Source organism: Acanthaster planci, linkage group LG12 (genome assembly GCF_054643075.1).
Source record: "Acanthaster planci isolate LZ-2023a linkage group LG12, COTS_SCS, whole genome shotgun sequence".
NCBI classification, from domain to species: Eukaryota; Metazoa; Echinodermata; class Asteroidea; order Valvatida; family Acanthasteridae; genus Acanthaster; species Acanthaster planci.
The window spans coordinates 5,638,514-5,664,443 of record NC_141788.1 but is presented as its reverse complement, the minus strand read 5'-3'; the positions used below and the strand labels follow the sequence as shown (position 1 = coordinate 5,664,443).

At 41.9% G+C, this 25,930-nt stretch overlaps 1 protein-coding gene across 2 annotated transcripts in view; it reads left to right on the top strand.

Moving 5' to 3' along the window:
* Positions 1–25,802, top strand: part of LOC110984393 (tyrosine-protein kinase SYK-like) — a 31,724-nt gene extending 5,922 nt beyond the window's left edge. For both annotated transcript variants that reach the window (XM_022244570.2, XM_022244571.2), the window contains exons 2-15: positions 2,913–4,116; positions 9,221–9,381; positions 12,528–12,666; positions 13,314–13,401; positions 13,685–13,788; positions 14,247–14,418; positions 15,125–15,286; positions 16,307–16,416; positions 17,314–17,380; positions 17,768–17,849; positions 19,191–19,380; positions 21,326–21,466; positions 21,756–21,868; positions 22,238–25,802. In XM_022244570.2, coding sequence (XP_022100262.1) covers positions 3,673–4,116; positions 9,221–9,381; positions 12,528–12,666; positions 13,314–13,401; positions 13,685–13,788; positions 14,247–14,418; positions 15,125–15,286; positions 16,307–16,416; positions 17,314–17,380; positions 17,768–17,849; positions 19,191–19,380; positions 21,326–21,466; positions 21,756–21,868; positions 22,238–22,328 — 2,064 coding nt within the window. In that variant the 5' untranslated portion in view covers positions 2,913–3,672 and the 3' untranslated portion in view covers positions 22,329–25,802. The remainder of the gene's footprint in view (positions 1–2,912; positions 4,117–9,220; positions 9,382–12,527; positions 12,667–13,313; positions 13,402–13,684; positions 13,789–14,246; positions 14,419–15,124; positions 15,287–16,306; positions 16,417–17,313; positions 17,381–17,767; positions 17,850–19,190; positions 19,381–21,325; positions 21,467–21,755; positions 21,869–22,237) is intronic.
* Positions 25,803–25,930: the final 128 nt, after the last annotated feature.

The window sequence follows — 25,930 nt, the reverse complement described above, 5'->3', positions numbered from 1 at the left end:
TAGAATTTTGTAGAATTCGCATACATACATGTACAAGTAACATACATGCTTATGCTGTATGTAGGAAAGTCGGGCCCAGCCACCGTTGCTCAGTGTTGGAAATATCCAATGAACCAGTGGAGTGGACTGAGACCGCTAATTTAACAAGCCCAACAGTCTGGTGCTTTGTATGTATACAGTATATGTAGTTATCCTGGATTTCTGCTGAAACTTTAGTAAGTTGACACAGGTATACTCCATCTTTTCATTTATTCCTGCACCCATCTTGCTTAATTTTCTCAGTTACTTGTACAGTGTACATAATTTTCAAGACAGTACGTACATGTACATGTACGTACATGTACATGTACGTACATGTACATGTACGTACATGTACATGTACATACATGTACGTACATTTATATTGTACATGTACATGTACGTACATGTACATATTCAACAAAGCAGTTTCATGTAGTTTATTTACATTCACTATTTATTTCTTCTTGATTACCCTGGGTTAAATCGGTTCAGCATTTGCTGCTTTCCACTGATACAGAGTAAAAAAGTAAACGGTAAACAGTGTCATTTATAAAAAACAGAATTAGAACAGTTAAAATTACAGAGTGGGTATGAAAACACATCAAAAAACAGGGATGAAACACTCAACAAAAAGTATACATCAAATGTACAAAGTTACACCTACAGAATAACATTTACATGTATAGACAAACACCCATGTCTGTACGCACTGATAAAACAAGCCAAGAACTCATTATAAAATGTTCTGAGAAAAAATATATCTACGAATAAAAAGAGCTGCCTCATTATATCATACAGTATAATCTTGCCCATGTCCTGATATGAGGAGGCATGAATGATTGGAATTAAAATTTGTAAATCTGATATTCCCCCCCAAAAAGATTTTATATTATGTCAGTTTCTGAGAGATGTTGGCAGGCTGTTCCAAAGCAGAGCACCTCTATAGCAAAACATGTTTTGACATTTGTTGAGATTAATGTTCATCAATTGGACATTCCCATGAGACTTGGCTCTTGCGTTATGAGAGAGTGTTATGTACTGAGAAGGGGTAAGGTGTTGATACATGTACATTCATAAACCAAAATGGCTAAGCGGCACTCTCTATTTTTCTCCTGTGTGATCCATCACAAGCTGTCCAACATGGTATCAATATGGGTTCCGTCAGGAGCAAAAAGTACTGCTCTGACAGCTCTGTTTTGCAGTTTCTGAAGTTGATTTTCCAGACCACAAACGGGGCTACCCAAGACCATACGGGGTATCTCAATAATCAAAGTGCGGCTGAATAAGAGCGTTATATAATGACTGAAGACTCTGATCATTTATATAGTAACACACTCTGCATAGGAGAGATACTTAACCTGAAACTTTGCTGGTCAGTTTACCCACATGGACTGTCCAGTCTAGACTAGAATCAAGCCAAACGTCCAATATTTAAAGCATTCCATAGAAACAGTCTCAAGTTCTTCACTGTCTACAATTATTCTGGGTACTTCAAAGTTACTCAGTTTCTGTCTTGTTCCCATGAACATTGAGCTAGTCTTGCTTAGGTTCAGAGTCAATTTGTTCTCTTTCACCCATTGAGTGACATTATAGACATGTCATCATGGAGGGCCTTTCCAATGCCAGTAGAGCTATTTGAGGCCAAAAAATAAGGCAGTATCCTTGGCATATATTACAAGGTTGTACAACCTGAGGCAGATCATTGACATAGATAACAAATAAGAGGGGCGAGTATGGACCCTTCCGGGAACTCCACAAGTTGATGGTCTGAGACTCTGACAAGTGACATGGTTCCATTGATGCACCAAATGTGCTCCTTTCCAGTCAAATTTAGGAAGTACTGGCCCCCAGTCCAGTTGTGTTTTTTTTTGGTTTTGGGTGTTTTTTTCATGTAATTCTACCCCTGATCACTGTACTTTAGTCTGGATACTCCTCTGATATTGGAGTACACAGAGCATGCCTGTGGGTTACGACACAGCAGCCAGGATTTTGAAGATGATAAGGAAGATTGCTGTCAAATTATCAGGGGAGTTGGGACGATGGCAAATTGGATGAATGCAACTCTACCCAGAATGGTTCTCACGAAGATAAATTTAGCCCATAAATTCTGCCAGAAATCACTTTGGATCAAGTATCTTTTTCAATATCAGTGTCAGCAAAACAGCCCTAAATCCAGTTTTGCAGGCAAGATAACTATTCTGTCACTGCAGGAAATAAACAGTGCCAAAAAATCAACAAATAAGTCATAAACTTGAAATAGAAATGTCCAATATGAGTGCTCGGGTTTCTGGACTGTTTCCCTCTTCAAGAGACAAAACCTAACCTAGGATCATTGTATCTAAATTGATCAAGAGTAAACTGCAGGGCTGTGGCTTGATTCCCATGGGATCCAAGGGTGATTGCAAGAGGGCATTATTTGGTCCCTTCCAAGGCTTACTGCATGGGGGCTGTGATCTCCCAGTGCATGTGGAGACTGTCTAGGGCAGAGGTCAAGGCAGGTTATTTTCAGAGGGGGGGGGAATGTTAGAACCACAGGGAGCTTGATCAATCTGGTTGTCACATGGTCAGGGGTCTGGTATGTAGTGTGTGTTGCTTTTTTAAAAATACTGTATCCATGACGCCTGTGTTGTTGTTTTTTCTTACCTCCTGCCAACTTTACAGTGGCGCATGCTTTTTAAGAACTTGACGGACATCTTTAGGTGTTTAGTCATGGAAACTGGAACTGCACGGCATAGAAAGCTTGTTGATTGATAAACTTGAGTCCACTGGTGCCTACTAATATTGTTGCAGGTCTAATTTTTACGAATTCCAAATTAATGTGGTGTTATTGCCGAAACCTGTAGATTTACCGGGATGTAATTAATTGTTTTTGTTTCCTGTTTCTTAAACAGCCACAGAGCAGTCGGTGTTGATGATCATCAGCCTAATGAAGGGTTTTCAAAATGGATTAGGGAGAGAGAACTCACGAAGCTTGGATGAAATTAAAACCTGCTGAACAAAATAAGGCAACCGTTCAAGTTTCTCTCATCAGTTTTCTGGAAGGAGAAGAAAAAAGTTATAAGCTGGTATCGGTGCTAACTGTGTTAGCCTACGATTTCTGTATTTTGAGCCTGAACTCTTGACATGGGATGCTACTCGTTAGCAGCATCAGAGCCTCCGGTTGTCAGGCTTGTATGACAGGATTGCAGTAGGAGCAGCCCCATGAGAGAACCTCCCCTCCTTCCCCCAGCCGAGATAGGATGGAAGAAGGCCATGCGTACGACTGGTCGCAAAGATTACTGTCTCCTGGAAGATTTTCTGGTCTGCCCGACGTTCAGAATTAATGCCCATTTAGGCCGAGGACCCTTGTAAACAGGATCAAGAAAAGGGGCAGAATTATTACTGTCAAAAACAGTTTGAGAGCGTGCTTCATTTGCAATGGGGATGTAGTCCGTGCTGGTATGGCCGGTGGCACGCTAGTTGAACGTTTGACATTATAATTGAAGAAGAAAAATCAAGGGGGGAAACGCCTCTTTATGATGTGATTTTTTGGGACTGCTGTGTGTCAGCAGAGATTTTGCTGCGATAGGCATCAACTGAAGTCTTCTGTATTGGGCTGTTGCTGAGGTTTTCTGTCGACTTCAGGACTCCTGAGACTTTTTTTTTTCTGCCATGATGAATGGAATGAGCAAGCGGTATGCGGAGAACACCCCTCCCCAGGACCCCATCACGGTGCGCTACTACCACGGCCGGATCACGCGGGAGGAGGCGGAGGCACGGCTGCGCTGCCAGGGTGGGGTGCAGGGTGACTTCCTGCTGCGGGACAGCCTGGGCAAGGAGGGCCACTATGCCATCTCACTCTGCTTCGACGGCAATATCTACCACTACGCCATCGAGCGCCAGCACGACGGTGGGGTGGCCATCAAGGACGGCAACCGCTTCCCGGGCCCCGTGGAGCTGGTGCAGCACCACGAGAGGAAGCTGGACGGCCTGCTGTGCCTGCTGCAGCGGCCCTGCTGCCTTCCTGAGGGTCAGAAACCCCGGGCCTATGGGGACCTCTCCCACGAAGAAATGGAGAACGAGATTGCCCTGGTGGCCCAGAACCAGGGCCTATCTGTAAGTTGTCTTGCACCTTAGTTCCTTCAACAGTTCTTTCCTGAATCCTCTAAAATTCAGGGCTTTCACTCTGAATTCTGAAAACAATACATGACCTCACTTGCACTGACAATGTTACTGATTGGGTGCTGTATTATAACAGTTTTGTGTAGAGAGCCTTCATCAAAGGGCTTACATGTACAGGTATGGTAGGTGTCTTGCAGAAGTTGAATCTGTAGTATGCATATAATAGATGAGTTGCAACCAAAACAACTCTAGTCGTGATGCCCTGCGGGCCTTTGTCACGCAACTGTTGCCAAAATATTGAGGGAAGAACTCTTTATTCCTAGGAGTGAACATGCCTGACGGTTTTGAGCAGTAAAATGGTATTTGATCACACATACATGTACACATGCAAAATTATGGGTGTTAGCTTAAACAAAACACCAGGTCCAAATGTTGTCACATGGCACTGCATCCTCTGTGTGCTTGGTATGATTGTGCAATGATTGACTGCTACGTTGTGACATAGAGTGATCCAACCAGGTCCGAATGTTGTCACTAGTCACTGCATGATCTTAGTGTACACTATACCATTGACCGCTGCATTGTGCTGGTAAGTGGTCCAGCAATAAGAATTAGAAGCCATACTGCAGGGCCATCCCTTTGGCCTGCAGACTGGTGCATTATGAAGTCCTCTCGGACCAGTTAGGTTGTTTTGCTTTTTTTTCACACGACATGTTGACAACTTGACAGTTCCTTGCCGAGGGAACCGCTGTGAGTCATGTTTGAAGACATGACTCAAACCAAGCTCGATGACTGTCTGGCTGGATGATACTGAGTTGATGAACTCTCCAACGATGGGTACAAGTGTCAGTACATGTACATACATGCACCTGGTGCCATTCATGTGGCATGTGGCTGGAAAATAATTTTTTGTTTGACCTAGTCTAACTAGTTTCACTTTCAGTGTGCCTTGTTCATTTTTAATCGGAAACACGACTAATGCACAGATAAAGCTTACCCTTTTATTCGTACGTTTTGTCTCTTAAACCCTTACCAAATCTGCAGCGGTATATCAAATCTTTGATATTACCATATTTGATTGACCTGTTACATGTTTGTCGCAAATCTCACACAATCTGGCCAATCACAAGGCTTGTTCTAGCAGCCTGCAACGGCTTGTATGGGTGTTTCCATGTTAGGGGACCCGTGCTTTTCTTAAACGTTGCAGCATATGGAGCAAAACACTAACAACAAATTTCAAATTTCAAAATTTGATTGGCTGTGCAAAAAACACCTGACTACAGAAATAAACTGCACGTAGAAGTTCTAAAATACATTTGTTCAATCCATTGCAATTCAGTTTTAACTGCGAAAATGGATGGAAATAAACCAATATAATAATAATAACGATAGTACCAATGGGATTTAATATTTGGCATTGCCAAATTGAGGTACATGTATTTAAAGTTGAAGTTGGACAAAAATTGCTGTAGCAGGAGGGATACTTCTACATGTACATGTAGGTCACAATGGCCAAGTGGTAATACTCGAGACATATTCCAGAAATCGGGGTCCAAAAGTGTAACATTTTTGTGTGCCTGTTACAACTGACCGTTGTTATTTGACATGGAAATATCACCGGAATTGATTTCAAACTAACTATTTGTTTGGCAGGTACCAAGTATGGTAATGTGCATTAATTCATGACTCTTGGAATTTAGAAACTGGGTTGTGAAATTACAAAATCATAATGTCAGATGTGACAGGGACGCACACAAAAAATGGACCCCTAATTTCTGGAATTACCCATATTCTGCTGTACACTTTTGTTACATGTACAGTTTGTACATTACCTGCAGTTTTCACACTGTTTTTTATACATGTATACATTAGATCATCATCTGGTTCACTCTGGTGCACATCATGCAACAAGAAAAACTGAGGGTTATAATTTTGCCTTCAAGTATTGGTACATGTACTTGAATTTCACAACAAGTCAAGGGAAAATGGTGAAATACATGCACTTGACTGTATACTTTCACGTTACGAAAGCAGCTGTCAACTTTATACTCTGTACTGGTACATTGCAGGAATCTGTGTTCAACAGAAACTTATAGACACACATGAACTACATGTACATGTACACTTACATACATGTACATGTATGTGTACCGTAGTTCATAAATTAGGACAAAAAATTTGCCTGAGATGCAAATTTACCCAGGGACCGTGAACTATTAAGGCTCCAAATACATGTACATTTTTGGTGTAATCTGACATGTACATGTATAAGTGGTGAAGAAGATTTGATGTACCGTTACAGGAAAATGTACAGTATGATGTGGATCATTAAGTTGAAAACCCAAGGCAAACACATCGCGTTTGATTTATGTGTACATGTACTTCCCTCTCATCGCGCTTGCCAGTGGTTTTGTCTCAGGTGTAGACTGGCATGCACAGTTCTAGGCAATAAACAAATTATCTCAGGTTATTCTAGGTGCCCCGGCTGGGTCAAGACGCCATGCAGAGATTAAGTTTGCAACACAAATTTGGACTGTTCAGTACAAAGGACATCCACATTCACATATAGTAGGCCTACAGTGGCCTGTATCCCACGAAACTTACATGTACATGTAGTTGACTTGGGCCAGTTTTCCTCTGCATGTACAAGGGTTAACCACTTTCCATGGCATTATTTGACTACGCTACCATGTTTTTGCATTGCACCATGGGATACACGTACGGCACTTCCCCAAGTAACTGACTCAGTGGGTCGGTTACTCAATTGGTCCAGGCCCGAGTAAGTGAGAACCGTCACATGAGTGTCAACTTGAATACAGTTTGCGCTTGCGCGAGTAAGGATACCTGTAGGGGAACTAGTGTTCTCTTATTCCAAGATGCTGTTTTGAAAATAATTGAGTCAGTAAGTCACACTTGAGTGACAGTTATAATTTAGGGAAGGATTTTTGGAATAGGTCCATTAATTTTTTGCATTGTACCTGTGCATCTGTGTCTGTACCTGTGCATCTGTAGGCTTTTTAATTCTAAAGTCCAAAGTTCAATGACTGATGCAATTATTCATGTTTGCTTTTAAGTAGCAGGGAGACATCTACATGTACTGTTACTTTGCAGGATATATTTGATGATCGTAAATGCATGTGTATCCTCTCAGTACATGTAGTTCGCACATTCTCAAATCTGATAAAACTTCATCGCTGGAGCACTGTGCATCAAGTCTCAAGAAAACAGGGTCAATAACCAGTTGACTTGGAACCCAACGCATGTGAACAATATTTATTCTGGCGGTGCATTTTGATGACTGAAAAAAGATGATATTCTCCCGATTGAAACTAAAAGTGTAACTTAACATGTGATTCTTTGGGAAAGCGCCATGACCAGAAGATTCTGTTTCAGATGTGGTGTGCATGTACAAGTGTGCTTGTTATGTGTATGAAAAACACGACGATACAAAGGGTTCACTGTTTCCCTCTGGCAGATGGGATATTTTACATGTCAGGGAACAAGTACAGAACTCTGCTTGTTATTACATTTGTTTTGACAAGTGGACACTTTTACTCCAAAATGGAAATACAGAAATGATTCTGTTATTGACTTCAGTATTATTAATCATAATTCACTATGAAGTGCTTCAGAAAGTGAAAGTGGAAATCAAAGGAACTGCCACTACCTATTAACTTCACCACAAGTCTGGAAAAGACATTTTCTCGCTAACAAAGTACATGTACATGTAATTGTAAACTCGGTTACAGAATGGCACATTTTCAACTTTTGCTTGGACTTGCCAGATTGTGGTACATATACGCGTATACACATGCATTGCAATCACACTGTGCATATGAGTTTACTGTACACAGTACAGTTTACCCTGATCTGAGCCAACCAAACCAGGCTGTCCAAAGGTGGAACACATAACAGCCAGCCAGTAGTTATTGGTTTATCAAAGCTGGAAATGTTTACACATCGTTTAAACATGTACAATGCACATGTACATGTACCTTGCAGCAGCTTGTAACATCTGTTCACTGGAACAGAAATTAAGATCAGATCAGAATGGTGTTTAACGTGCCATCACTGACAATACGTACATGTACCGTACAATATGATATTCTTTTGATTTCCACAAACTCATGTACATACAAACTCATGTAGGCGCTGTACACATGTACCGTTATGCTACATGAAGTGAAATCTGTTCTAAATGAATAAGCCTTTTGCAAGTTAGATTTGAGTTGAATCTGGTACGCTGAGTTATATCTGATTGCATATAAACATCTACAAATTGAATGCCCTAGACTCAAGACACTGTTGCTACAAACATACACGTGCACTTTGTAATTTGGGGCAAGCTTTTGCATTTGGACCACCATCTCTGGAATGGACTGGTCCTTTGTGCCTGTCCTATCCACTGAAAACAGTGTCTAGGTGTAAGGCATCTCTTAAGTAACTAAGCCAAAGCCTGCCCCGAATCACGAGGTATAGCAACAGTATGGAGAATTCAAATTGAACATGTTCACATGAATTCAAATTTACCTCACCAAAGGCTTAATGTACCAGTCAACTGGTTTTGCATATCTACAAGCCCACATCATGCATTCACGTCATACGTGTACCTTCTAGACTAAAGGGTTTCTCCATACTGTGCTTTTGCCTTATGTACATGCACCGGTACAAATACATGTGTGTCAGATTGTGAAAACTGAAAGAATTCTTTGTACTCAAGAAATGTGCACACATACATGTAGCTCTCGTGCATGAAGTCATAAAAACAGTGGTAACGGGTATACCGGTAGCTTGATATTCTGTTCACATGAATTCCACATTGGGTAGAGCTTGTAAGATTTGTGTACATTTTCACCTGAATGTGCACAGTCGTAATCCACGTGTGGGTGCCAGGAGCAAGCCCAAACAAAGTTCATGTACCAGATCTGTTTGCCACCATTGAGGTGGACGCTTGTGCAAATACATGTAGTCTGCTGGGCTTTACCAGGGACTGGTCAACACTAATATTATGCAGAAACCTCGGGGAATATACCTGTACATCTATGTATATCAGCCCCAGCCCCACAGAATGACCATGGATTTTTTTTCTGCATTATAGAAAGATACCATCCAGAAAGCCATAGCCTCCAACAGATCTCAGTTTGACAGACTAGTCAAGAGCATTCTCCACCAGGAACGGCCATGGTTTCATGGTCAGCTGACCCGTGCTGAGGCCGAGCAGCGGATCATCACATCAGGCCTCCAAGAAGGCAAATTCCTGTGAGTAAATGTTTTAGCTACTGCCCCAGTCATCTCTGATACAGAACAGCATCTGGAGTAGGCCTGTCTAAATAATGCAGCTACACTGTAGGCCCAGAAATGCCATAGCATGCGTGCCTATAGACCTCTATCATTATGCAGCCTTCTTGCTTTTTTTTGCCATTCAAAGCAGTGTAAAACTGAGGCTGGAAGGAAAAGTAGTCTGTTCCCTTTCATCAGTATGTGAGGTTGTACATGTATTATTGCCAGTGGGTCTACAGGAACAAGACAAACATGGCGGCATCATGATAAAGGTCCGTTGAAGTCACCAACCAGTGGCTTCATGAATTTCCCCCAGACATCTGTCCTGTTCCAGCTGTGGTCAAGTAACATGGACATAGGCTTACTTGGCTGTGGTCGAATATCACAGCCACGCTCTCGTGGAAACCACCGCCTAGCAGCCTACAGGCATTTCCCATAGTCAAGTGTGATAACTAGCGGCTGTAGCCAATCAGTTCTGATACGCCTCAACAGCCGGAGAACAGCAAGGCCTAGTGACCTTGTATGCAGGGTCGACGGTATCTGTGCTCGGTAGGAACACTCCTGTAATCTGATCTGTTCAGGAAACCTATAATCACAGCACAGGTTTACGTATGTGAAGACCTCATCCACTTATGTAGATCCTGGTCCTGACTGCGTCATCTGAGTCTTGTGTCAGGTGAACTTGACCTAAATTGTATTTTTTTTACATTTTTGATATATTTATCAATATGAAATAACGACATGTACATGTACACAGAACAGTGTTGTAGTTGAGACCACTTAAGACCTTTACAAGACCACTTAAGACCTTAACAAGACCACTGAAGACCTTTACAAGACCATCACAAGACCCAGTATGAATTCAAGTCACAAGCTATCAACTGAACTGCAATGAAAGCATTCCTTTGTCCTTTTTCACATTGTTACCTGTGACTGGTCTTGTGTCTGGTCTTGTGACTGGCCTTGTGACTGGTCTTGTGTCTGGTCTTGTGATGGTCTCGACTACAACACTGATACAGAAGTCAAAGCTAGCTTGCGATAGGAGCATATGGTTAGTGGTCAAATGATACTAAATATCACAAGAATGACTAGGAGGATAAATATGTGCTTGGCCAGTCTTAAAAGTGTATTTTAGACTGGCTCAGGAGAATGGACATGACCTCAGTGCCCGAGCTGCAGGCGTTAAGACTGGCCAAGCGCATATTTATTCCCGTTCATAAATACCGTTTAAGTCAGAGTCAAAAGAAGTCAACATTCCAAGAGTTCAAGAGTTTTGTTCAAGAATTTTACTTTCATTTTCCTGAACTCCCCTGTCCATTTTATGATATATTCCTTGTGCAAGTTGTCCAGAAAGATCTCCAAATGTGGACTTGACATGCGCGTGAGGAGTTCTGCATACCACGGTGCACACAGACTCTTGACCAATAGGAGTCTCGTATCCAGGTGCCAGCACATTTTTGCACAGCGTTCATTATCAAAGTGCAGCCAGCATTATTAAATGTTAATTAATAGAGGGTTGTGTTGTGCATTGTTGAATAGGGAAACTGTCTGAGGTGTTTACATGTACATGTGTGTGAATAGTTATTGATCATTATGCCATAATCACATTGTTTTAATTACTTCAGCTCATAATGCCGATGAAGCATTAAGAAAAGCATGTCAGCTTTGTGGAATGTTGCGAAATATACAAAAAATTAGAATGCATGATTAATACATGTACATGTATGTACATGTACATTAGTATACGTGCATGAGATCGGTGTAATTGATAAGATCCTTGGAGTATGCGATGGGGTAATGCTTCCTAAACTGGACTGCTCACTGTGGCTTGTTTCCAGGAAATAACCATTTCCCTGTTTATTCCGAGTGTTGACCGCAAGAGAGCTTGAAGGGTCACGCACTCCCTACATTACATCAGTTTACCCACGTTCCCTTGCTGGAAGTCTCTTCCTGTATGTATATGCTGGTCTGCATAAAAATGACTTCTTCACATACTCCTTATTGACAAGGCTAGACAAAAATATACTTGTGTTTCTGAGTACCCAACCCAACCTGGAAAATCACACAAAACCTGTATGTTTTATTCAAAAAAATTAATGAAAAACCTAAAAATGTAGTGCCAATCGCAGTGCAGTATTCTTGTATGTATCATCCTATACCTGCAGGTTTCTGTTTATTTTATTTTCTCCGTCTGGTTGGCTCCAAAAAAGTGGCTTGCTCTCACGTGTTTAGGTGTATGCGCTCACAGCCATCTGCTATCTAAATTCAAACATTCATGGGGCCTTTTACCTGTTATTACGTAGCAAGGTTTCATCTAGGGTGAAGATATTCACCTGTCCTTTCCCAGACAATGTTAAAAACTGGGGGTCCATTTCCAGCAAAATTGGTGGAACTGTTTATAGCCCATTGTGCTACCTGAGCCTGTACATGTACATGTATGTGCATTAATGCAGTGCTTTGTGCGGAATTTAAAAGATTCATCCACCAGTGTTGAAGATTCATGTGATAAAGGAAGATTTGTAAAGTTGGTGCAATATAAGCATCCTTTAGACAGGTTGCTTAGTTACATAAGAGACACCTTGCAACAATACGCTTTTCTCAACGGATAAGAACGGTGCAAAGGAACCAGTCCATTCCAGAGATTGTGGTCGCTATGCAAAAGCTTGCCCCGAATCACAAGGTATAGCAACAGTGTCTTTAGTCTGGGGAATTCAAATTGTTACGTTTCTGTGCAATCGGATAACACGGTGTACCAGATTTTATTCAAATTCAACTCGCAAGTGGCTTATTGGCTCGGACGAATGACAAACCCTTTTTTCCCTTCCACGTAGCAATACGTTGTTGCAGTTATGTTGACCACAGTGCAGTTTTTTGGTACAAAATTGAAAGAAACAAGCGAGGAAACCAACCAACAAGCAGAAAAGCCACAGAAACGGTTATTGAGAAGGTGTTTGATTCCTTAAGTACCAACGAAATGGTGTGATCACTGCATGCCATTTTTTGTCAGTGTAACCCGGTCTCGGCCAAATGTTTAAAGTGAATGGTATTGTGCATTGAGCATACTCATACAACTAGAGGCGGAGTCCTTTATTTCCTGTCTGATTTTTTTTCCCTTTTCCTCATAGGGCCAGAGAGAGAAATGAGCCGGGCAGCTTTGCCCTAACGCTGTGCTACAACAACTCGGTCTACCACTACAAAATCGACAAGGATTGCACGGGCCAGCTCTCCATCAAAGATGGGCCAAAATTTGACAGCCTTTTACAGGTAAAAATTCAGGCAGAAACTGGGTCACATTGGTACTGGTAGGTTTGGTTGTTTCCATTCTTCAGTTGTCCTTTTTGGGGTTGCATTTTTGAGATTTTGGTTTATTTTGAGATGGTTTGGTAATTTTACCAGTTCATTTTTTGCGTAATTTGCTTTTGATTAAGCTGTGACAGATTCCTTAGTGGTAAAATTTTCTCAGGCATAAAATTTTAATCGGAGTAGTGAATTTTTCTTTTTTGAAGACGCACACTGTAAGACACAGTTGTCACCAGAAGCATATCTTGAAAATATTTCTGACTCAACTTTGAAGTGTCTTCAGAATCTTTCAGGGCATAATTGGATCATCCTAAGCAAATTATAAACTTGTTTTTCACAAGTCACGCAGACCAACCAAAGTAATTTTGTAGCTCAGGAGGGCACCTAAAAATCTGTGCACGCCGGTCCCCTGTTCACCCGGGGGACACCCGAATTATATGTGTGGTCACAGGCTTAGTGGCCGCGGGTTTTCAGTGTAACCATATTCAGTCTGTTCTATATCTGATGTGTGCTTTTTCAGTAAGCCCGTGGTATGTTCCATCGGCATTGGGAAAAAAATTTAAAAAACAGTTGTTTAATGATGTGGTTTTCCGGGTTGGTTTTTGTCGTAGATGGTCGACCACTACACACTGAAGAAAGACGGTTTGTTGTGTTGCCTGATGGTACCCTGCATTGACCCACAGAAGAGAAGGCATTCCGGTGAGTCATACGATGTTGTACCCTGAACTTTCTGCTGTTACATGTTGCTGTCACCTCGTTCGACGCCACTACCCAATATATTGTCTGTAGGATGTGGTTTATCGCATAGAGTTAAATCATCTTGTGTGGTTAGTTACATGACGTCATAAACTACGCTGCTTGGTCCATTTCTCCCAAGCCTGTCAACATTTGGTGTTGTGAGCTGAGCATAGAGCTTACTAGAGGAGATGAGAAACTGGACACCCAGAAGTGGAATACATGTTCTTTTGTTTGTCTCTCTTAGCTGGTCCTGCAGCCTCCGCATCTCAAAACTACAGGCGAGTGCAGTCGAATGATGAGGAGTCAATGCCGGCCCGGTCTCCGCCAGCCCCACCCCAGCCTAGACGGGTAAGACAGACCCAGGCCTCGCCAAGGGCCCTCGGAATCTGATTATTTCACCACTTGCAGATGGTATTGGGGGTGGGGGAGAAAAATTCTACTTTTGGAAAATGAAACTTTTGATGCATAGCCAAATGCCTAAAATACGGCTTCGCAAGAGTCATGTCAACATTATTGGTACCTGTTTGTACTTGTGCTTTTGTACCTCTATTCTTTCCACACTCTGGGGTGTGCCCACAGAATGATATTTGTTATCACAACAGATTGTGCACAGTGGCCAAGATTTAAGTTCAAGGTGCTCTCACTCACTCAATCAATCAATCAATCCAAGTTTCAATCCACCTGCCTCAGGCATGAAGTGGTTACACTCCCCATCAACTTTGTTTCCAGCCATAGTATCAGCAAGGTGGTCAACGATATATGGCATTAATTGGCTGTTAATTGGTGCGTTTTGGTTTTCCCCCCAGGGCAACACCCAGTCAGCTGAGGAGACCACCCTGGCGTCATTTATGCCGCCCCCACTGAAGCCACACGTCCCATACCACCCCTCCCATCCTGTGCATCCACCCCACATGCCACGCCAGAGACCCATGATAGAACAGATAGTCAATGGGAAGTGGGAGGAACCAGATCACCATGGTAGCAACATAGTTTCATTTTTTTTAATTCACATTTGATTTAACCTCAATAGTTTTTCCCATTCTGTTATTCTAAATTGATGGCTTCATGACTATTGCCCATGTCACACATCGAATACTGTGAGTTTACTTCTGTCAGTTATTTTGATCAACAATTTTTCTTTAACATGTTGATGGAGCATGAAATGCTGTTTGCAAGCACTCCATTTATAAAGAATGTGGGAGTCTTGACCATTCATCCCTCACAAAACGATGGTGCGGTTTGTGCACATTCAGTTAAAAATTGAGCCGCCTCCAAATTACTTGACTGTGGCTTTAAATCACGCACGACTCCATTGGAAGCGGTTGCAGCCTTAATCATGGACTCGTGAAATTCCAAGCCACAGCTAAGTTACTAAAGACACCTCCTTGGTCTAGCTTCCTCGGCATTCACTTAGAATTGCATGCTAAACATCTAACTCTCCTTGGGTGTGTCTGAATCAACTGGTTATGGCTATGAGTAATGGCACACATCTGTTGGAAGTAGCTGCAACTGCTAGCCAATGGCCTCTGACTTACAGTTCTTGCACTGAAAGGTTCCGTCTGAAGGTTGCGACTTACTCCGCAGACAATTCAATAAGGCACAGCCATGGATCGATTCCCATTCCACATTTGGTTGATTTGTGACCGCTTAATATTTAATGTTTCTTCTTTTTCCATCTTACCAGATGAGCCGTCCCCCCAGAGGTTGTCCAGTCAAGAACCACCCGTGGTGGACGACAAGACGTACGGTGTTCCCAACGACCGAGAAATGATCTACGGTCAAGTTGCAAAGATGAGAAACACCAAGTTGCTGGACGTCAAACATCTGTACCGCGGAGAACCAATTGGTCAGTCTTTAACCCAAATACCCCCTTCTCCCTGAGGAGTTGTGAAAAATTCTATCGAAAATGTGAGAAGTTACGGCTGTTCATAGTTAAAACTTACCGATATGAACAAAGATTCAGTTGGTAAATTCAAGGTACTTAATGAAAAAACATTTGTCCCCTGCAGTGCAGTTGGTTGGAATTGTAATACATGTACATGCCCGTGGAAGTTCATCCCTTCAAGTTGATTTTTTTCCTTTTCATGTCAACGTACATGAAATAATGTACATGTTTGCATGTAACTGACTCATTGTTGACAGCTGAAAATGTAAGAACTCGGGGGTCTCTAGGGTTTCAACTGAGGAAGCTCTGTCTAGTCCTAGTCCCAGCATTTTTAAATGGCAGGTGTTTTTATACAGTAGTCCTGATTTCACCAGAATATTGAAGAACTAGGTTTAGTTTTTTTATGTGACATTTCAGAGGCAGTTGAAGTAGGTTGGATGGAGTTACGTAGGTAGCATGAATGTACATAATTTGTCATTTCAAGAAGCTTACAGTTCACCCAACAATGTAAGGAGCATTCTTGTAACAGAATACTACTATGGAAGGCAAGTTATGAAGTACTATTAGCCTTCTGAAATCTTTTCTTATTCGTTGGTTTCCACAAAGCTCTGGGCCAAATTTCATAGAGCTGCTTAAGCACAAAATTTGGTTAAGGCAAGAAACCCTCGCTCGATAAACCAGGTAACCAGCCAAAACTCGGTGTGATGTATATTGTTTGTTGGATTGTATTTAACTGTCTTTTGGTTAGCATGACAATCAGCTGGAGTTTGATCTGGTAACCTTTGTTTTTTTAAGCAAGGTTTTTTATGCTTGAGCAAATTTTGTGCTTAAGCAGCTCTATGAAATTGGCCCCTGATCATGATAAGCTAATGTTGCTACCGGTAGTCCCAACAACCTTGTTGTCATGATTGTTGACTTCTTAGAATTCGACTTTGTTTGCATCACATCGGTGATTTTCAGCCATGGTTAAATTTTCTCTAGGCAAAGGCAATTTTGGCTCAGTCTTGAAGGGCACGTACAACATGCACGGAACACACATCCCCGTGGCGATCAAGACGTTAAAAACGGAAAATGGAATTCCTAACTCCAAGGTATGCATCAATGCCCACTTAAGTCTGAAGTAAGAGATTATTTTTGACCCGGCAGTCCAGTGGGGGGGAGCATTTGTCAGGAACCACACGTCGGCTGTGAGGATCCCAGATGAAATCTGACAGGATCTGGGCTGTCATGGTGTTAAATTTTCCATTTTTCATGTTCATGTCATGCTGCATTTGAGGAGACGTGGATTAGATTTACCACGATTCAACTGAAGCGAAACTGAAACTGAAAGATTGCACAATATGTTATTGGATTGTTTTTAAGCAAAAGTTGTTCCCTAAGTAATCTGGAACGCGGCCCACATTTGATTGGTACAAAAGCTGGAATGGATCCATGACCTGGGTTATTTCGACCTTAGTTTTTGGCCTCAGGCCAGATGATGATAAAAAGGGATGCTGGGGTTCACCAGCACAGGTCATGAATGGAAGGCTGTGGAGTTTGGTACAAGTCATTGTATGCTAACTGTGACTTGTTGTTCTGCCATGTGTTTGACAATCCTGTACTTAACCGTAATGATGCTAAATGCAACAGTATTCCAACAGTGGTTATTTTCTTTTGGTCTTTGTTGATTTGATGATAACTGAGGAAAGGAACCTTTTCCCCCAGTCGTTTGTAATCTTTTTTTAATTTAACAGGTTGCATGCCTTTAATTGTATTTTTTCATTTGGCAGTCTGCCAAGAGATGTGGGTTGATGTTATACAAAAGTTTGTTGAATCTTCCAGAGCCAAGATTCAAATCAAATTCTTCATTCTAGCATCATGTTAACTCTTGATTTTCTAATAAAGTAACACTTCTCTTCGGAAGTGGATTATTTTTGTTACATGTGCATGTATTTTTGAAGCCAAATCCAAATTGTCATCACTATTTTGAACTGTCATCATGTTTTCAGCCTGAAATTGTCAAGGAGGCCGAAATCATGGCAGATTTGGATCACCAGCACATTGTCAGAATGATCGGTAAGTTGGCAGCTTTGCTGATTTAAACACTGAAGCACTGAGCACTGTGAAACAACTGAGAAACTAAGCACTTTGAAGGTGAACAACCTCCCAAGTCCTGAAGCCGTCTGATGACCGTGTGCCAGTGCCAGTCATTGTGAAGAGTGTGTTATGGCCGGGCATCATTCATGTATCTTTGTGAGAGCTTGCCCGCAGACTGTCATGTGACAAAGCAACAATGAGGTAAGATGCCTGGAACACAGCGAGGGCAGTGTACCAGATGTGACTTGGAGTTGACTCACAAAGAATTGTCATCCTTCATGTGGAAGACAGCTTATCTACTACCTACAGCAGAGTGGTTTATCAGAGATTCAGCCTTGTTCGTTTCTACCGTTCCCTATCATGCAGGTATCTGTGAGGGCTTTGAGATGATGCTGGTTCTTGAACTTGCCGAGTTAGGCCCACTTCACAAGTACCTCAAGAGGCACACGTAAGCCAACCATCCCCATCTTCTACAAAAACTCCCATCACACACACGAGCTGTAATCATAAGGAATGGAAAGTAGGCAGCTGAAAACTGTGCTCAAAATGTCTTTTAGGCGGTTGATCTTTCCGGTACAGTCCATAGGATTTTTTTAAAAATTGGAATACAGTCTCAGATCGCAGCAGAGCAACTCATTCATGCCTTTATCACTGCTAAACTTGATTTTTGCAATAGCCTGCTCACCGGTCTTCCGCACGGTACAATTCATCGTTTGCAACTTGTACAGAACGCTGCCGCATGTCTTCTAACGAGCACCAAAAGAACAGCTCACATAACTCCCATTCTCAACAAACTACATTGGTTACCCATCAAATACAGAATTCAGTTCAAGATCCTCCTTCTCACATTCAAGACACTCCACGGCTCTAGTCCCCTTTATCTTGCAAACATGCTGCAACTCCGCTCTGTCAGGCCGGGTCTGAGGTCAACAAGTAATACCCTAGTTGTTCCCCGGACTCGGCTGGCCAGTGCCGGAGACAGGGCTTTTTCTACAATTGCACCACGCTTATGGAACTCACTCCTGGATCATCTAAGACAAGAACATGACATCAAGCAATTTCAGCATCATCTCAAAACATTCTTCTTCTCACAAGCTTTTTCACTATGAATGCACAATTGAGTTTTTCATTTTTCCACCTAGACCGGCGCCTCTGAATGCTTTGCAGATATAGTGCGCCTTATAAATGCTTTATTATTATTATTATTTGGGCAGGTTCTCCCGCACAGTGCAGTGAGGGTTTCAGAGAAACTGAGTGATTCCTGTCAAAAAAACAGTCACCGAGTTGTTACATCTTGAAAAAGATAGCACCCCTCCCTCCATTTTTCACCACCTATTCATAAATACCTAAATAGCTATTCCTATTGGTCAAGAGCTGTCTTGTGGATGGTCTTTAATGGTTGATTAAACACCAGCTGGGTGATCTTAAACTCTTTTCAGAGCCACATAAACTTAACACGCAGAGTCCCATGAAATCTGGTCCCTTTTCCCTTGTACTGTTTGCAGTCTTTGTGCAGTACTCCCCATAAAACCACATTTTGAGAGTCCCAAATGCACACTACACATGGTTCTCATCACATTCTGTGGCCCCAATGATATTGTTTATGACTACTGGCAAGAGGCACAATCAATTGTATGGTGAGGGGGCGGTTGAAAAAATAAAGACGTAAAATTGTGTAACAGAAGGAATTTATCAATGAGTGTTGCTTGGGATGTCTTAAATGTATGAAACCTGCTCAGGAGAATGGATGCTGATCCCTTTATTCTCAATGTCGTCCTTCTCCATACAGTAACATGAGCATCCGCAATGTCCTGGAACTGATGCTGCAGGTCGCCAAGGGCATGCGGTACCTGGAATCTCAGAAGTTTGTCCACCGAGACCTGGCCGCCAGAAACGTGCTCCTCGTGGACGAGACCTTTGCCAAGATAAGCGACTTTGGGATGTCCAAGGCCCTGGGCCTCGACAGCCAGTACTATGTGGTAAGTGTGGATTACCCTGATACGCACGCCGGCAGACTTCAGCTCACCTGCCATTTGAACTTTCACCAAGAGTCAAAAGTTCACTTCACTTCTCCCGTCCATGCCCTACATGCGGGCTAGTCGCCAAGGGTTGGATTGCATATCCAGTGAGTACCGTGACTGGTCAAATTCAGTCAACAGGTTGACTGACTGGCCTTGAGAAGTGGCTTATCTTTTACATTGTGAATGCGAGGCTCTTTCAATTCAAGTGAATAGTCTCAGCGAGCAGTCAAGCCTGTGTAGAATGCAAAATTCCTAACCGACCAATGAAGACATTTGTTGGATTTGGATTGGTGGAATGTCTCTTTATTTTTTCACTGAGAGAGGAAGGGATAAACGATGGATTTGTGGACAATTCACCGCGTTCTCTTGTGAGTTATACTCAAGATCTTGTCCCAGACTTACAGAGATTGAGCAAAGAGAGCAGCTTAAAGGAAAAAAAAATATTAAGAATATATAAATTTCTGTATTTTATATATTCTTAATATCAAAACAGCCTGGCACAGAATTGTTATTATTTTTCTCATTATTTCCCTCTTACTTCAAAAAACATTACTGCTTCTTTTTAAAAGGAAAACAAGGCCATCATGTAAAAACAAATTTAAAGAAGAAAAATACACCCAGTTTTCCCAGAAAATCTGTCAAGGTTAGGTTATACACTAGCCAGGATAGAAATTGAAAAAGACCATTCATCAATTTGGGGCAGATTTGTTCCCAGAATTAATCGCTATCGCGTGTTGAGGATTAGTAGGAGTAAGTGAACATTTGGCAGGATTTGCCAGTACTTCCCTCCTCCCTCTCCCCCCCCAACAATTTAATTCATTTCCCCCTTTGCACCTGCAGAGTAATTGGCTTTCCTGCTCTGTGTTTTTTCCCCCTTTCACAACTGCACCCCATTTCTCTCCTCGGTGAGTCGTACCCCGTCCCCTTCCCCTCCCCTCCCCACGGCCTTTCCCTCACGCTCAGGTAATCGTTTCCACTCTGCTTGTAGCCGAGGTTGTTCACAGCATCTGCTCCGCGATAGGGGCTGCAACCTTAACCCCTTTTCAACAAGAACTTTGGGAGCCATTTTGGCGTACGCTGTGATTGGGCCAAGCCCAATTTCACTCCGGTGCAATTTTCCTCAGGATGACAATATCTGGTGGAGACCACGCCGGCCAGTTTCCTCCCGAGGATTTTTGGGGAGTTAATGCAATTTTGAAGCGATGACGTGAACATCAGTGTGTTGGTGCTGATACGGTAGCTTCAGTCAGATCGTGTAACCATGACATCAGCGTAAATTATTTCATGCTATGACTTTGCACATGCTGTCGCAAACGTATGGAGAAATAGAATGTGCATTTCTAAGACGTGCGATAAAATGCTCGGTATTCAAGGTGATGAAGCACTTCAGTGACTGCAAACTGTATCTTTTCATGTAAGAAACTCATTACAGAAAACACACTACAGGTTAGCACCTTCAACTAATATAACAAATGTAATTATTTGCCCTTTGTGATTTATATCGTCCTGCAAATTTTTTTTTAACTTTCCAGTTTTTTTGAATATTCATTGCATGGCCCCCCATCTTTGCTGACCCTGTTGGCGAGTGCTCTTGGTGGATGCCTTGTAATGTTTTGTTTTGTAGGATGAGACTACCATCAGGCAGCCCCCAAATCCATATGCAATATGTTGTTAAAATATGAATGATCATGTTTCTTGTTGGCAGAGATTACTGGTATGCGGCTCTAAGCAGTATGCCCCAGAGTGCATCTGTGTGGTGGTCAGTTTATTTAAATGTAATGAATAATAAAGTTACTTGTGTAGGTGGAGTCTACTGGCAAATTACACCAAGGTCAGTATTAAAAAGTTTATATTGCAGCAGTGAATTTGAATGTCATGAATACTCAGTGTTTCTCTCTTGTAGGCGGAGACTGCTGGCAGGTGGCCCCTGAAGTGGTATGCCCCAGAGTGCATCTACAGATTCAAGTTCAGCAGTAAGAGTGACGTGTGGAGTTACGGGGTCACTCTGTGGGAGGCACTGTCGTACGGCAAGAAACCATATGCGGTAAGTTGGCTGATTTGAGCAGGCCCGAAATACTTTTGTTTAGGGATAGAAGATTACTTTGTAGGATATCTGTTGCGATGTTGCCTGGACATCTCATCTTCAGTGATTTGGCAGTTAATTCAGATAACTTGTATTGAGAGTTGCTTTGAATGTACCAATAAATTTTAATAAGCTTTTGGGTTTCTGCCAACTTGCGGAAAAGATTATTGAAAACTATTTATTTTGGTAAAGATTTTTAAGTGACTACCGATCAAGGTAACTTTTGCTCTCAACTTGGACATCCCCACAGAACATGAAAGGACAAGAGCTGATGGCGTTCATTGAGAGCGGATCCAGACTAGCCCAACCAGAGAGATGTCCCCCTGAGGTCTACACGCTGATGAGGCAGTGCTGGGAGGATGAGTAAGCTAACTCTTTCCTTGTCTCCTCCACCCCGCACCCCGGGGAGAGCAGATGTCTGGCGATGGCCGGAATTCCGGCTTTTTCATATGATGGGAAAAGCCTCGTGAGCCAGAACAACTATATTTTAACACGGCAACTTTATACCGTACCTGACGACTTAAGAAGAAGCACAGCGCTTTCCAATTTCCATGGTCTGTAATATGCGTGAAACAGTGATTTGATTTGCACATAGTGCCGGTCACTGCATAAGCGGTGCCCCTTGAAAGAGTATTCGAGAACCAGAAAAAAAAAACAGGAATTACAGCAGCTTGCCAATACCCGGCACTCTGTACAGAGGCTGACATATTCCGCTGTCTTTTCCCTCTGCAGGGCCAGAGACAGACCCAGCTTTGGAGAGATTGTGGACACCATGACAAGCATCATCAGACGGCTGCGAGCGGGCACGCTTAGAATTCGCTGATTGTGCTCCAAGGACTGGAAGAAACCTGCTCTAGGTTTTTTTTTTATCACCGGACAGTGAACGTGCATTATGGCTTAACTCCTTCAAGGACTGGCTTACCAGTCCGTCGATCGAAGGCTGTCGCTGTATTTTGCATTTTGGACCGTGCGGAGATTGTACAGGAATGCCTGTGCTTCCGTGCGGCAGTCTCTTACTGTTTCTTTTTACGTGGTTGAAAATGAAAAAGTAGATATTACATTTCCACGTCCGTGTACGGCGTAGAGGGTGTATGTAATTTTGTATTACTGGTGTGAATGTTGCCAGGACCTTGGCATGTCGCAACACAACTTCTTTTTATTGCGGGGCTGCCAGTCCGTCCGTGCATGAGTGATGGAGGGCGCTACTGAGAGCACTTCGTACTTTCAAAGAAGTCGGTGCTTTTGACAACCATGTCTTCAGATGACTACACAAAATGTACTGCACCATGAGAGATTGCCTTGCAGTGCAGGTGAACTACATAACAAAACAACTGGTCATATCTTCAATGGAGCTCATACCCTCAGTGCTAGAGTACGGTAGTTGTCACTTTAAATAGCGTTGAAAATAAGAAGTGCCACTCGTGCATCATGACTGTAACTGGACGCGTGTTACTTCTCACTCTTTTTCCAAATAACCTAGGAAGAAAGTAGCCCGCACTCAATTCTGCATCCTTGGACTCTTGGGAGACTTTCGCTAATTGAATTCTCTATTTGCAATATTACTGTACAGGTTTAAGAGCTTAGCTTTAATTCAGTGTGGTAGAAGACTCCAAGAACCACTTTTATTTCCTAAAGTTGTACTGGCACGGTATTTTGTGTTATCTTACTGGCTTCCATAGTATTAACCAAAGACTGCTCTTTTGCAAAGTGAATTTGACTTGGGCTCTGTGGGTTGTGTATGATAGTTTTATAAATGTGTGAATTTGTCACAGTTTGCTTCAACTTTGGAAACCTTTCTTGAAGGCGGCTATCTGTAAGAGGTACGGTTGGCACTAAATGGCTCATTTATGGAAGTGGCATGCCTGCACTGGTACTAGGAGTGTGGGCAACCCATTTTCAACTGAATGTGTACAAAATGTGTGATGTCCTCACATGGGATGAATGTCCTCAGCTGAGACTAGTGTCCTCACATAAGATGAATATCCTTACATGAGATTAATGTCCTCACATGAGATTAACACACCCAAGCGGGGTGCACGACCAAAACGATGCCAGTGTTCATGGTGCATTTTCTCGTTTGGAATGCACAAGACACAGATTTTACACCGATTATTGTGTAACTGATAGCCTAAGCCAGATAAGTTGGACAAGGCCATTTTTCAGGGAAGTGTTATTGGTGAAATTTTAGAGGTGGTTTTTGTTGAAGTGGCACTCCTGTGGAAGGGAATTGATTTGTATAATAAACATTTAATCTGAAAGATTTGATGTGTGTGCACATTAAGCTAAACCTCATAAAATGAATCGCAAAAATACCACGTCCATTGTAGAAGAGAAGAAGAGAAGTTAAATAAATTAAAGTAATCATTTTTTAAAAAGTCATCAGGCCAAACCTTTGGCAGATTTTTTTTTTGATATAAGAACTTCCTTTAAGCAGTAACCAAATCAAATCGTGATCTTCCCTCATTTTGTAAATACAGCTTCTGAAAAGCTTTTGTGATAAAATCAAGTTCATTCTTAATCTATTTCAAATCATTTTACTGTACAAAGGAAAATCAAAGGTGGCAGTGCACCGTAATTTTAAGTAAACCAAATAATCCACTTCAGTGCAAATTGGACCTACTTCCCAATATCTGTCCTTGAAATTTCATGTTCATTTGCCGGTATGCTCTTGTTCGCACACATGTATGTATTTGCACCAGTGTCAAGAATGCAGTAATTTGGGGTCCTCTTTTATGTGATATTAGTAATGTAAGAACCATACTTTTAAAAAGTGACTTGCTAAAATAGTGACGGATTAAACGCCGTTGTTGGGAGATTAATGACATTACAAAGCTAATGTCAGGAAAAGTCAATCTACGCGTTGTCAGCAGATGAAGCACCAGCAAATCTTTCTTGCGTTTTCTCTTTGAAATGTACAGCTTAATGCCAAGAATCTTGGGACACACTTGTCGAGTGAATATACTTACAGTGTTTGATCAAACTTCTTTTTATGGTGTGAAGGTTGCAGCCACAGGACCATCCATCGGCAGATTTAGGAAGGAGACAACCGGGTGTCATGGTCCTCCCCCCCAAAAACAACTTTTTTTAATGACAGACGGGCAGTTGGTTTTTTTTTATACTGTTTCATTCGCTGTACAACTTGCAAAAAAGCTCTAAATTTTAGCTGTATCACTCAGAAAGGCCTTAAAAGGTGACAATATTTTTGCCCCTCCCCCTGAAGAAAAGAACTTTAGTTTTAGATCAGCCTATGAGTCTTGACGTCATCTCACACGCATGTCGGCAATCGGTTCACATGTTTTCGTTGTAGACCACGGCCTCCTGGAATGACAGTTTCCTGGCAGAAACCTGATTTCCAGCTTCTGCATGTAAAACGTAGCCAATTTCAGGCCTTAACAATTCATATTTTAGGCTTCCCTGGGCCGTCGTTCTCCGACTCTGGACAAGAATCTGAGTGGAATTTCTGATGGCCACCGTCGTTGGTCCCGGTCTCCAGAGGCTTGACCGTTGAGATGTTAACCCTAACACTCCTCAATCCTTCACCTGTTGGAGGACCGAGGACTGTTAGGGTTAAGACCCTATGCAAATCCATGTGGTCCCAACACAGACTTATTTGCCTGATGTTTCGGTAAAAGATCTGCAAGTCCTTGTACTCCTCCACTTCAAATTTAAAACCATTTTTTAAAACTTTAAGCAAGCCAGTGATGGTCCTTATCAACAGATGCATGACAGTTGGTCAAGCCAGGTTGTTTTGTGTCAATTGGCAAACGTGTCTAGAAAAAATTGGAAACGGCTTCAGTTATAATGTATATTCATGCTGTAAATGGTATCAGTTGTGTCCATAATACAGGTGAATGTATTAACTTTCTGTTGGATGTCACTGTTGTACCTTTATTTATCCTCTGCTAATTGGTTTGGTGTTTATGCAAGTGTTTTTCTGTTTGAAATCAACAGTATATGTCACCTTTTTATTGCTTAATGTTACTGTGAAGTACATGTACCTGCAGTTTGGTGTACTGTATCACTGCAGTGGCCATGTGAATTTTTTTTCGATTCTAAGAAAGCTTTTTTTTTTTCAATTTGATGGAAAAATGATTACAGATCAGTGCCTTTATGGTCCTGACGGCATTTTGTTACTTTTCTAAATTTGCAAAAATTGAATGTTTCCTTTAAACTCTTTTGGCATTCAGCCATTACTATTCTGCTCCTAACCCCTGTATTTCCTGTACAAAGTTAAAAAAAAAAAGAGAGATGTACCTTACAATGGCTGCAGACTATTAAAACATATTTTATATTAAAATTTTTTAGATGTGTTTTTTTTTTGTTTTGTCACCTTGAGCGTAAATAGAAATGTAAATAAATTGTGCTTCTCTGTAGAATGTCAGAAACCTTTAAAGATGCTGAAAAATGCATTGTTACAGTACATTT